Source organism: Dendropsophus ebraccatus, chromosome 2 (genome assembly GCF_027789765.1).
Source record: "Dendropsophus ebraccatus isolate aDenEbr1 chromosome 2, aDenEbr1.pat, whole genome shotgun sequence".
Classification (NCBI taxonomy): domain Eukaryota; kingdom Metazoa; phylum Chordata; class Amphibia; order Anura; family Hylidae; genus Dendropsophus; species Dendropsophus ebraccatus.
Window position 1 is genome coordinate 2,311,716 of NC_091455.1, and position 12,393 is coordinate 2,324,108.

The 12,393-nt window shown below is 53.2% G+C and overlaps 1 protein-coding gene across 1 annotated transcript in view; it reads right to left on the bottom strand.

The window, feature by feature from the left end:
- Window positions 1–8,426: 8,426 nt before the first annotated feature.
- Window positions 8,427–12,393, bottom strand: part of LOC138784252 (TBC1 domain family member 20-like) — a 29,235-nt gene continuing 25,268 nt past the window's right edge. The window contains exons 6-8 of the mRNA XM_069959765.1: window positions 11,163–11,304; window positions 10,088–10,254; window positions 8,427–9,594 (exon numbers count right to left, since the gene is read on the bottom strand). Of these exons, the coding sequence (XP_069815866.1) occupies window positions 9,363–9,594; window positions 10,088–10,254; window positions 11,163–11,304 (541 nt within the window). The 3' untranslated portion in view covers window positions 8,427–9,362. The remainder of the gene's footprint in view (window positions 9,595–10,087; window positions 10,255–11,162; window positions 11,305–12,393) is intronic.

The following is a 12,393-nucleotide window of genomic DNA, read 5'->3' on the forward strand; positions in this document are numbered from 1 at the left end:
ACGCTGCACGCCGCTCTGACAGTGCCAGATACGCTGCACGCCGCTCTGACAGTACCAGATAAGCTGCTTGTGTGCCACTGTCTATTTGAGTTTGACACCCCGGCACTAGATCAGCGTTCACTTACCAAGCCTATTACACAGCTTGATAATTGTGTGTGGGGAGATGCACAGACATCCTTAGCGATGTTTGTGCAGCCCTTGCTTTATAGGGTGTGAGCTTTACAGCTCTGGGATGGTAGCATAGTCCTTGTTATGGCACACAGACAGGCGCAGTCTTTCTTGCAGATGCGGGGTTTTCCCGTATTATGGGTTTATTACAGCATAAGATGCATACAGCAGTAACACATGCAGAACATAAAGAAACACCTGCTCGTCTGAGCACTTACTATACAGGTAAGTTCCCTTACTATACAGGTAAGTTCCCTCACTATACAGGTAAGTTCCCTCACTATACAGGTAAGTTCCCTCACTATACAGGTAAGTTCCCTTACTATACAGGTAAGTTCCCTTACTATACAGGTAAGTTCCCTCACTATACAGGTAAGTTCCCTCACTATACAGGTAAGTTCCCTCACTATACCTGGTAGTAAACCAAACAGAACCGTGTGTGGCAGATACTGGCTTGCTCCAGTCTTCCTTCTCTCAGGGCCAAACAGTTAGTCCAGGGAAGTAGCCACCTAGTCAGCTGACATATATATACCCAACAAGTCCCGGCCTGGAACATGGGGAGCCGGCACCCACCCAACACTTTGCCTGCTCCCAATAAGAGCCGGCCCGGAACTGACTGAAACAATCTAACACTACACGTATCAGCTGCCTAACACCGCTGACACCATCTAATGGCTCCATACCTTGGTAACATGCGCCTGCGTCTCTCCAGGTATATGCCAAGAACCTGGCCGGGATATATATACCATTGCAGACTTTTCCAGCCGCTGCCTTACATATCCCCCCCCCCCTCTGCTCAGGCCTGTGGGGCAGAGCACCTTGTGCTCCGAAACTGTAGACACGTGATAATGCGTCCGCATTCACTTGTTGGGACCCCGGACGATGTTCCACACAGAACTTGAAATCCTGCAGTGCCAGGAACCACCGGGTCACCCTCACATTTTTTCCTTTATTTTGGGCCATCCATTTCAAAGGGGAATGATCTGTGATTACCCTAAATTGTCTCCCCACTAGGTAGTAGCGTAGGGACTCTATGGCCCACTTTAGGGCCAGACATTCTCTCTCTACTATTGAGTAGTTTTTCTCGGCTGCGGACATCTTCCGGCTAAGGTATACGACTGGGTGTTCTTCCCCATTGACTAGCTGAGACGGCTCCTACACCCACCTCTGAAGCATCTGCCTATAAATTCTCTCCTAAAGTTAGGAGCGATTAGTATTGGTCTCTTGCAGAAAACCTCCTTCAGCTTTTGAAATGCTTGTTCAGCCTCCTGGTTCCACTTTACTATGGTGGACCTTGTCCCTTTGGTGAGGTCTGTAAGAGGGGCAGCTATTGAGGCAAAGCCTGGTACAAACCTCCTATAATACCCTGCTATCCCCAAGAAGGCTCTGACCTGCTTCTTAGATGTAGGTTGGGGCCAATTTCTGATGGCTTCAATCTCATCTACTTGGGGTTTGATGACTCCTCGCCCGATGTTGTATCCTAGATAGCGGGCCTCCTCTAGGCCTATTGCGCACTTTTTTGGGTTGGCTGTAAGGCCTGCTGCCCTTATCGCATCTAGAACTGCCTGTACTTTGGCTAAATGGGACCCTCATTCGGAACTATATGACTACATCATTCAGATAAGCGGCTGAGTATTCTTTGTGGGGCCGCAGGATGAGGTCCATCAACCTTTGAAATGTAGGGGGAGCCCCATGTAAGCCAAAAGGAAGGACAACATACTGGAAATGCCCCTCTGGGGTTGAAAAGGCTGTTTTTTCCTTTGCTTCATCTGTGAGGGGAACTTGCCAATAGCCTTTGGTCTAATGTGGTTATATACCTAGCAGGTCCCAACCTTTCAATCAGTTCGTCAACCCTTGGCATGGGGTAGGCATCGAATTTCGAAATTTCATTTAACTTGCGAAAGTTGTTGCAAAACCATAAGCTACCGTGTGGCTTGGGGATGATCACTATGGGACTGGACCACCCACTTTGTGACCTCTCTATTACCCCTAGGGTCAACATATCCCCCACCTCTTTAGAGATAGCGTGTCTCTGGGCTTCAGGTACCCTGTATGGTCGTAACCGTACCTTCTGACCTGGCTCTGTAACAATGTTCGGCCTGGCCTTTCAGAAAAGACCCCTCGGTTCCTTTGTAGGAACTCCCTTACCTCTTGCTTTTGAACCTCTGACAGGGACTCTGCAATCTGTACAGGGGGTAATTCCTTAGTTGGGGCCTACCTGGGCTCCCTTAAAGCTGCCAGGCTTTCACGGTCTTTCCAGGACTTGATGAGGTTTATGTGGTATATCTGATAGGGTTTCCTTTTCCCGGGCTGGAACACCTCATAGTTTACCTCATTAACCTTTTCACTGATCTCATAGGGGCCTCGCCACTTGGCTAGGAATTTGCTTTCAACGGTTGGGACTAGTACGAGCACCCTGTCACCTGGCTGAAAGACTCCGACCCTGGTCGCCCTGTTATACACCCTGTCACCTGGCTGAAAGACTCTGACCCTGGCCGCCCCGTTATACACCCTGTCACCTGGCTGAAAGACTCTGACCCTGGCCGCCCCATTATACACCCTGTCACCTGGCTGACTCTGACCCTGGCCGCCCCGTTATACACCCTGTCACCTGGCTGAAAGACTCTGACCCTGGCCGCCCTGTTATACACCCTGTCACCTGGCTGAAAGACTCCGACCCTGGTCGCCCTGTTATACACCCTGTCACCTGGCTGAAAGACTCTGACCCTGGCCGCCCCGTTATACACCCTGTCACCTGGCTGAAAGACTCTGACCCTGGCCGCCCCATTATACACCCTGTCACCTGGCTGAAAGACTCTGACCCTGGCCGCCCTGTTATACACCCTGTCACCTGGCTGAAAGACTCTGACCCTGGCCGCCCTGTTATACACCCTGTCACCTGGCTGAAAGACTCTGACCCTGGCCGCCCTGTTATACACCCTGTCACCTGGCTGAAAGACTCTGACCCTGGTCGCCCTGTTATACACCCTGTCACCTGGCTGAAAGACTCTGACCCTGGCCGCCCTGTTATACACCCTGTCACCTGGCTGAAAGACTCTGACCCTGGCCGCCCTGTTATACACCCTGTCACCTGGCTGAAGGACTCTGACCCTGGCCGCCCCGTTATACACCCTGTCACCTGGCTGACTCTGACCCTGGCCGCCCCGTTATACACCCTGTCACCTGGCTGAAAGACTCTGACCCTGGCCTGGGTTTCCTGAGCCTGCTGCATGTTTTCCCTTACTATAGGCATGACTGCCGCAATCCTATCCTGCATCTCTGCTATGTGTTCAATCACACTTTTGATTGGGGTATTTTCCTGTTCCCAGGTCTCCCTGGTTATGTCTAGGACCCCCCGGAGATGTTTCCCATATAGAAGCTCAAACAGGGAGAAACCCGTGGATGCCTGGGGAACTTCTCGGATTGCTAACATCAGGTAGGGCAACAGGCGGTCCCAGTCTTTACCATCCTTATCCACAACCTTTTTAACATCCCTTTTAACGTTTTGTTAAAACGTTCCACCAGGCCATCGGTCTGGGGATGATACACTGAAGTACGGAGGTGGGTAATTTTCAGATTACATAGTTCTTTGGTGACTTTGGACATGAAGGGAGTGCCTTGGTTGGTTAGGATCTCCTTTGGGATACCTGTACGGGTGAACATGGTAAAAAGTTCCTTTGCTATCCCTTTAGAGGAAGTGTTTCTAAGGGGAATAGCCTCTGGATAGCGAGTGGCATAATCCACCACCACCAGAATATGCTGACGTCCCCTGGCGGATTTAGGAAGGGGCCCGACCAGATCCATGCCGATCCGGTCGAAGGGCACTTCGTTTATAGGTATAGATCCCCGGCCAGTAGAAGTTCCGCTCCACCCGCTCTTTAGTTTTCTCCACCCCTAAGTGTCCCCCCAGCACATGGGAATGGGCTAACTCTAAAACCATGCGGACATGGGTTTGTGGTACCACCAACTGCTCCACCACCTCAGTTGGTGTCTTTTTAGCCCTGTACAATAGGTCATAGTATACTGCAAAATGAGGGTAGACCAACCTCTCCCCTGTTTCATGGGGTTTACCATCAATTACCTTAATGTTTTTCCATGCATTTACCAGATTAGGGTCCCTCAATTGTTCGGTCCCAAAGTTTCTTCTGGAGACTGGGAGGGATGACATGTCTAATTCAGAGGGGGTCTCCTCCGCGTCTCCAGCCAGAACGCATTGTGGGAATGTATTGGGTTCTATTGTAGCGGCATCCCGCTACACACATCAGTTACGGGTGGTACATCATCATACATGGCACTCATTTTATTTCACCACATATCCCAAAACAAGGGAAAGTCACACCCAATAATTGCACTGTGAGGCAAACTGGCTACAATGGCCATGTCATGTTATACCCTCCCCCAGGGGGTCTCTACTGTAAGTTGGGCAGTCGGGTAGTCCTTGGTATCCCCATGAATGCAGACTACCCCTATACGACGTGGGTGGAGTTGGTCTGAGTGCACCAGCCTGGAGTGCACCAGACTCACCAGGCTCCCAGAGTCCAAGAGAGCCTGCACAGCATGACCATTGACAGTAATAGTACACTCTCGTCGGCTGGCAGCAACATGAGTGGAATACGACGGTCTGGCAAACCAGGAAGTACGCCTCCCTAGGTTGCATTCCATGGGTTCCTCCATTATTGGGCAACGGGCTGCAACATGTCCCAGTCCTTGGCATCGCCAGAAGGCAATGAGGTCCCTGGCCCTATTTACAGGGTCCCTTCTTTGGGTGCGTGACCTTTCACCCCTCTCTCCAGGCTGGACCCCCCTCCCCTCAGGACATTTTCTTTCCCCTTTTTGAGCAGGAACAGTCTTACCCTTTATAAGCGCCTGCTTGTTCCCAAGAGGATGAAGTACCTGAAGGAACTCCTCAGTGGCACTGTACCTCTCCACAACCCCAACCAGCTCGTCCACGCCTCAATGTCATCATCCTTGGTCATTTTGCGCATCGCGCTTTGCACCACTTGGCGGGGTGTGGACTGCCCGCCTGGCATTCCCTCTGGCCTCCCAGCCAAGGCCTTTAGCTGCTGCTACTGCAAAGACTGGTTCACCTGCTGCTGCTCCTTCATCGTGGCCTGATGGGATTCCATCAGCAAGCGATTGGTTTCAGCCTGGCATTGGATTGTCTCCTCATGCGCCTTTTGCTGGTTGGCCGCCATCAGCTGGAGGTTAGCATTAGCTTGGATCAGCTGTTTCACCAGGTCATCCATTTTAGCTGATGATAATGACTGCACAGTTGCAGCTTTCACCCAGGACACAGGTTAGTAACGCTGTGGTACTGTCCCTTTAAGAGTACTGTCTCTTTAACATGCCCGCACCCTCCACCATATGTGAGCTTTACAGCTCTGGGATGGTAGCATAGTCCTTGTTATGGCACACAGACAGGCGCAGTCTTTCTTGCCAATGCGGGGTTTTCCCGTATTATGGGTTTATTGCAGCATAAGATGCATACAGCAGTAACACATGCAGAACATAAAGAAACACCTGCTCGTCTGAGCACTTACTATACAGGTAAGTTCCCTCACTATACCTGGTAGAAAACCAAACAGAACCATGTGTGGCAGATACTGGCTTGCTCCAGTCTTCCTTCTCCCAGGGACAAACAGTTAGTCCAGGGAAGTAGCCACCTAGTCAGCTGACATATATATACCCAACAAGTCCCAGCCTGGAACATGGGGAGCAGGCAAAGTGTTGGGTGTGTGCCGGCAGGTCTCCTATGGCGTACTTACCTAGAGGACTCTCGCATCCTCATGTCTATAGGGGTTACCAGGCAATGAACAGGTCTCCTATGGCGTACTTACCTAGAGGACTCTCGCATCCTCATGCCTATAGGGGTCACCAGGCAATGCACAGGTCTCCTATGGCGTACTTACCTAGAGGACTCTCGCATCCTCATGTCTATAGGGGTCACCAGGCAATGAGCAGGTCTCCTATGGCGTACTTACCCCGAGGACTCTCGCATCCTCATGTCTATAGGGGTCACCAGGCAATGAGCAGGTCTCCTATGGCGTACTTACCTAGAGGACTTTCGCATCCTCATGTCTATAGGGGTCACCAGGCAATGAGCAGGTCTCCTATGGCGTACTTACCTAGAGGACTCTCGCATCCTCATGTCTATAGGGGTCACCAGGCAATGAGCAGGTCTCCTATGGCGTACTTACCTAGAGGACTTTCGCATCCTCATGTCTATAGGGGTCACCAGGCAATGAGCAGGTCTCCTATGGCGTACTTACCTAGAGGACTCTCGCATCCTCATGTCTATAGGGGTCACCAGGCAATGAGCAGGTCTCCTATGGCGTACTTACCTAGAGGACTTTCGCATCCTCATGTCTATAGGGGTTACCAGGCAATGAACAGGTCTCCTATGGCGTACTTACCTAGAGGACTCTCGCATCCTCATGTCTATAGGGGTTACCAGGCAATGAACAGGTCTCCTATAGCGTATGTATCTAGAGGATTCCCACATCCTCATGTCACCAGGGCAATGAGGTCATTCAGGGTTGATGGTTGGTCACGCCCAGCTAACTTATCTTTGACCTGGTTGGACATAACCTGCAAAAACAATAGCGGATAGGCCTTGCTTTTCCATGGTCAGCAAACTGACGTAGACAGAGGAGGTACGGCCGAGTACCTGATGTAGCCGGGATGTGGCCTGCAGGCTCCGGGTCCCTGGATACTTGCGCTCGCAGGGAGGGTTTCTCTTGAAAGCAAATGAATGCCACCTTGGAGCGTTCCACAGGGAACCTTAGCAGCTCTTGCATGGTTGTCCTGAGCTGACCAGTGGGGTCCATGGCCTCAGTGTACTGGAAGACACAGAGTGTGGACCCACTGAGCTACTCAACTGGTTTAGCTTTTGGTCACAGCAGGGAGAAGAGTCTGAAGGGCCTCCAGGTCTTTACCCTCTGTCCCCCAGCACCAGGATGCAGGAGCTATATGGCACCAGGTCTCTGTGGTCCCGGTGTGAGCAGCAGCTGGTCCCCCAGACTAGACAAGACAGAGACAAGACAAGAATGGTGGTCAGACAGGCCAAGTGACAGCGCGGAAGCAGTGACAAGACAAGAATGGTGGTCAGACAGGCCAAGTGACAGCACGGAACCAGGGACAAGACAGGAATGGTGGTCAGACCGGCCAAGCGTGAGAGCGGAAGCAGTGACAAGACAAGAATGGTGATCAGACAGGCCAAGTGACAGCGCAGATCCAGGGACAAGACAGGAATGGTCTTCAGACAGGCCAAGTGACAGCGCAGATCCAGGGACAAGACAGGAATGGTCTTCAGACAGGGCAAGCGACAGCGCGGAAGCAGGGACAAGACAAGAATGGTGGTCAGACCGGCCGAGTGACAGCGCAGATCCAGGGACAAGACAAGAATGGTGGTCAGACAGGCCAAACGACAGCGAGAAAGCAGAGACAAGACAAGAATGGTTGTCAGACAGGCCAAGTGACAGCGCAAAAGCAGGGACAAGACAAGAATGGTGGTCAGACAGGAAAAGCGAGAGCGCGGAAGCAGGGACAAGACAGGAATGGTCTTCAGACAGGCCAAGTGAGAGCGCAAAAGCAGGGACAAGACAGCAATGGTGGTCAGACAGGCCAAGCGACAGCGCAGATCCAGGGACAAGACAGGAATGGTGGTCAGACAGGCCAAGTGACAGCGCAGATCCAGGGACAAGACAGGAATGGTCTTCAGACAGGCCAAGTGACAGCGCAGATCCAGGGACAACACAGGAATGGTCTTCAGACAGGGCAAGCGACAGCGCGGAAGCAGGGACAAGACAGGAATGGTGGTCAGACAGGCCAAGTGACAGCGCGGATCCAGGGACAAGACAGGAATGGTGGTCAGACAGGCCAAAGGTTTATAGACAATACGAGTCGGCAAAAGGTTACACAGGAAAAGTAAACAGAGATGCAGGCAGCGGGCAGGACACGGAGGCAGCGGGCAGGACACGGAGGCAGCGGGCAGGACACGGAGGAAGCGGGCAGGACACGGAGGCAGCGGGCAGGACACGGAGGCAGCGGGCAGGACACGGAGGCAGCGGGCAGGACACGGAGGCCGCCGAATCGCAGAGAAATAACTGCACAAGTCATGCAACTAAACAGGTGCGGGCGGGACGGGACTGGAAGTAGGGAGAAGTGGAACATGCTGGCTTGTGCAGCCTAGTGGTCAGAGGTTGAACTGCAGTTGGGAAATAATCATGAACAGGACGCGTTGGGCGATCTCCAGACAGAAGACACTTTATATAGAAAACAGCAAATTACAGGCTACAGGATCATGTGAGCAACGTAACACTCATCACCCCGCAGTCTCGTCTCCTGCCCTTCTCTCCGCCCCGCAGTCTCGTCTCCTGCCCTTCTCTCCGCCCCGCAGTCTCGTCTCCTGCCCTTCTCTCCGCCCCGCAGTCTCGTCTCCTGCCCTTCTCTCCGCCCCGCAGTCTCGTCTCCTGCCCTTCTCTCCGCCCCGCAGTCTCGTCTCCTGCCCTTCTCTCCGCCCCGCAGTCTCGTCTCCTGCCCTTCTCTCCGCCCCGCAGTCTCGTCTCCTGCCCTTCTCTCCGCCCCGCAGTCTCGTCTCCTGCCCCTCTCTCCGCCCCGCAGTCTCGTCTCCTGCCCTTTTCTCCGCCCTGCAGTCTCGTCTCCTGCCCTTCTCTCCGCCCCGCAGTCTCGTCTCCTGCCCTTCTCTCCGCCCGCAGTCTCGTCTCCTGCCCTTCTCTCCGCCCCGCAGTCTCGTCTCCTGCCCTTCTCTCCGCCCGCAGTCTCGTCTCCTGCCCTTCTCTCCGCCCGCAGTCTCGTCTCCTGCCCTTCTCTCCGCCCCGCAGTCTCGTCTCCTGCCCCTCTCTCCGCCCCGCAGTCTCGTCTCCTGCCCTTTTCTCCGCCCTGCAGTCTCGTCTCCTGCCCTTCTCTCCGCCCCGCAGTCTCGTCTCCTGCCCTTCTCTCCGCCCGCAGTCTCGTCTCCTGCCCTTCTCTCCGCCCCGCAGTCTCGTCTCCTGCCCTTCTCTCCGCCCGCAGTCTCGTCTCCTGCCCTTCTCTCCGCCCGCAGTCTCGTCTCCTGCCCTTCTCTCCGCCCCGCAGTCTCGTCTCCTGCCCTTCTCTCCGCCCCGCAGTCTCGTCTCCTGCCCTTCTCTCCGCCCCGCAGTCTCGTCCCCCCTAAAATGTTCATCGGTAACCGCTCAGAAAAGCCGCAGCAGTAAATCGGGGCCCCACTCCAGCGCAGTCTGTGTCACTGCTAGAGCTGCAGCCCCCAGGGAGGCGGAGATCCCCCACACAGCCAGCTTCACCAGGGTGTTCTGAGGGCGGGCGGGCGGCACATCAGATGGTCGGGTCCCCTGCTGACGAAGCACAAAGTCTGGACGTTGCTGAGCGCTGGAGATCTGCAGGGAGTGGAAGGAGGCGGCCGAGATACTAGAAGAAAACACAAGAGGATGAGATGAATGGCCAACTGTGCGCCCAGAGGGGGGGGGGGAAGGCGAGAGGAGGGGTGGACGACTCTGCGCCCCCTGGGGGGGGGAGGGGGGGGGGTATGTTTGACGACTCTGCGCTCTTAGAGAGGGGGGGGGGGGCGAGAGGAGTGGTGGACGAGGGGGGAGGGGTGGACGACTCTGCGCCCCCTGGGGGGGTATATTTGATGACTCTGCGCTCTTAGAGAGGGGGAGGGGGCAGACGACTCTGCGCCCCCTGGGGGGGGGGGTATGTTTGATGACTCTGCGCTCTTAGAGAGGGGGAGGGGGGTGGACGACTCTGCGCCCCCTGGGGGGGGTATATTTGATGACTCTGCGCTCTTAGAGAGGGGGGGCCACTCTGCGTGCCCAGAGAGGGGGAAGGCGGCCTCAACATCCCCCCCAGCAACCGAGGCCCCTGCAGGTCTAAAAGAGAGCAGAGTAGGACCCCCACCCACCTGTGCAGCGGCGGCAGCTCACAGGGGGGGCGTCTCTGGAAGAAGCTGCGGCTGCGGGAGATCAGGGTCTCGTAGGGGAAATCTGGGGGGATCCGGGAGAGCAGCTGATGGATGGTGGGCATGTCACAGACCCCCCGCAGGACCTCCTCCTCACGCATCAGGACCATCTGAGGGAGCAAAACAGGGGAGTCATGTGATCACAGAGAAAACCCCCATATACTGCTATACACCAATATACAGGACCCCCCATATACACAAATATACAGGACCCCCGTATACTGCTATATACAGGACCCCCCCCATATACCAATACACAGGACCCCCCATATACAGGACCCCCCATATACACAAATATACAGGACCCCCGTATACTGCTATATACAGGACCCCCGTATACTGCTATATACAGGACCCCCCCATATACTGCTATATACCAATATACAGGACCCCCCATATACACAAATATACAGGACCCCCCCATATACACAAATATACAGGACCCCCCATATACTGCGATATACTGTAATATACAGGACCCTAATACACTGCTATATACTGTAATATACAGGACCCCCCATATACTGCGATATACTGTAATATACAGGACCCTAATACAATGCTATATACTGTAATATACAGGACCCCCCATATACTGCTATATACTGTAATATACAGGACCCCCCAAATACTGCTATATACTGTAATATACAGGACCCCCCATATACTGCTATATACTGTAATATACAGGACCCCCCAAATACTGCTATATACTGTAATATACAGGACCCCCCCATATACTGCTATATACTGTAATATACATGACCCCTCCATATACTGCTATATACTGTAATATACAGGACCCCCCCATATACTGCTATATACTGTAATATACAGGACCCCCCATATACTGCTATATACTGTAATATACAGGACCCCCATATACTGCTATATACTGTAATATACAGGACCCCCCATATAATGCTATATACAGGACCCCCCCCCATATAATGCTATATACTGTAATATATAGCCACCCCTGGCACAGTATAATACCCTCCTATGGCGCCCCCATTACCTGAGCGGCACAATATACAGGAGTCAGGGGATGAGATGCCAGGAAGAAGTCGTATAACCGCAGGACCTGGTGGAGGTCGCTGAGGACGTGTCCGTACCATGTGATCAGCCAGCTGAGAGCAAAGATACAGCCAACCTCCGACCTGCAGGAAAGATGGGGATAGCCTTATATCAGGTGTGGGAGGAGCTAATATATTTATATATATATATATATATATATATATATATATATATATATATATATATAGTGTATAGGTTGGATCCGCGGTAACGCAGTGCGGGATGCACAGTCCTCACGGGGTTCGACCCTCACCCCATTGTAGTCCAGAAAAAAGAGCAAAGGACAGCATCTCCTCATAAGGTGCTTATAGTTTTATTGTGCCAGTTTGCAAAAAGAAAGTGCAACGTTTCAGCTCTATGAGCCTTTGTCAAATATATATAACTGGTAGGCAAACACTATATCCAAAATCATCCTCATCACCATAATGTACAGCTACCACCCACCCTTATAACCACCACCCATAGCCCACCCACCCTTATAACCACCACCCCTAGCCCACCCACCCTTATAACCACCACCCCTAGCCCAACCACCCTTATAACCACCACCCCTAGCCCACCCACCCTTATAACCACCACCCCTAGCCCAACCACCCTTATAACCACCACCCATAGCCCACCCACCCTTATAACCACCACCCCTAGCCCACCCACCCTTATAACCACCACCCCTAGCCCAACCACCCTTATAACCACCACCCCTAGCCCAACCACCCAACTAACCCTAAATAATAACCATCCCTAGCCCAACCACCCTAATAACCACCATCCCTAGCCCAACCACCACCATTATCCCAACCACTCCAATCCCCACCACCTAGCCCAACCACCCTAATCCCCACCACCACCATGCCAACCACCCTAATCCGACCCACCCCAACCCCATCTCTAGCCCAACCACCTTAATCACCACCACCCCAATAAATCCTAATCCCACCCACCCTTAAAACCACCACTATGCCAACCACCCCAATCCCCACCACCCCTAGCCCAACCACCCTAATCCCTACCACCACCATGCCAACCACCCTAATCCGACCCACCCCAATAATCCCCATCCCTAGCCCAACCACCTTAATCACCACCACCCCAATAAACCCTTATCCCACCCACCCTCAAAACCACCACCACTATGCCAACAACCCTAATCACCACCACTATCCCAACCACCC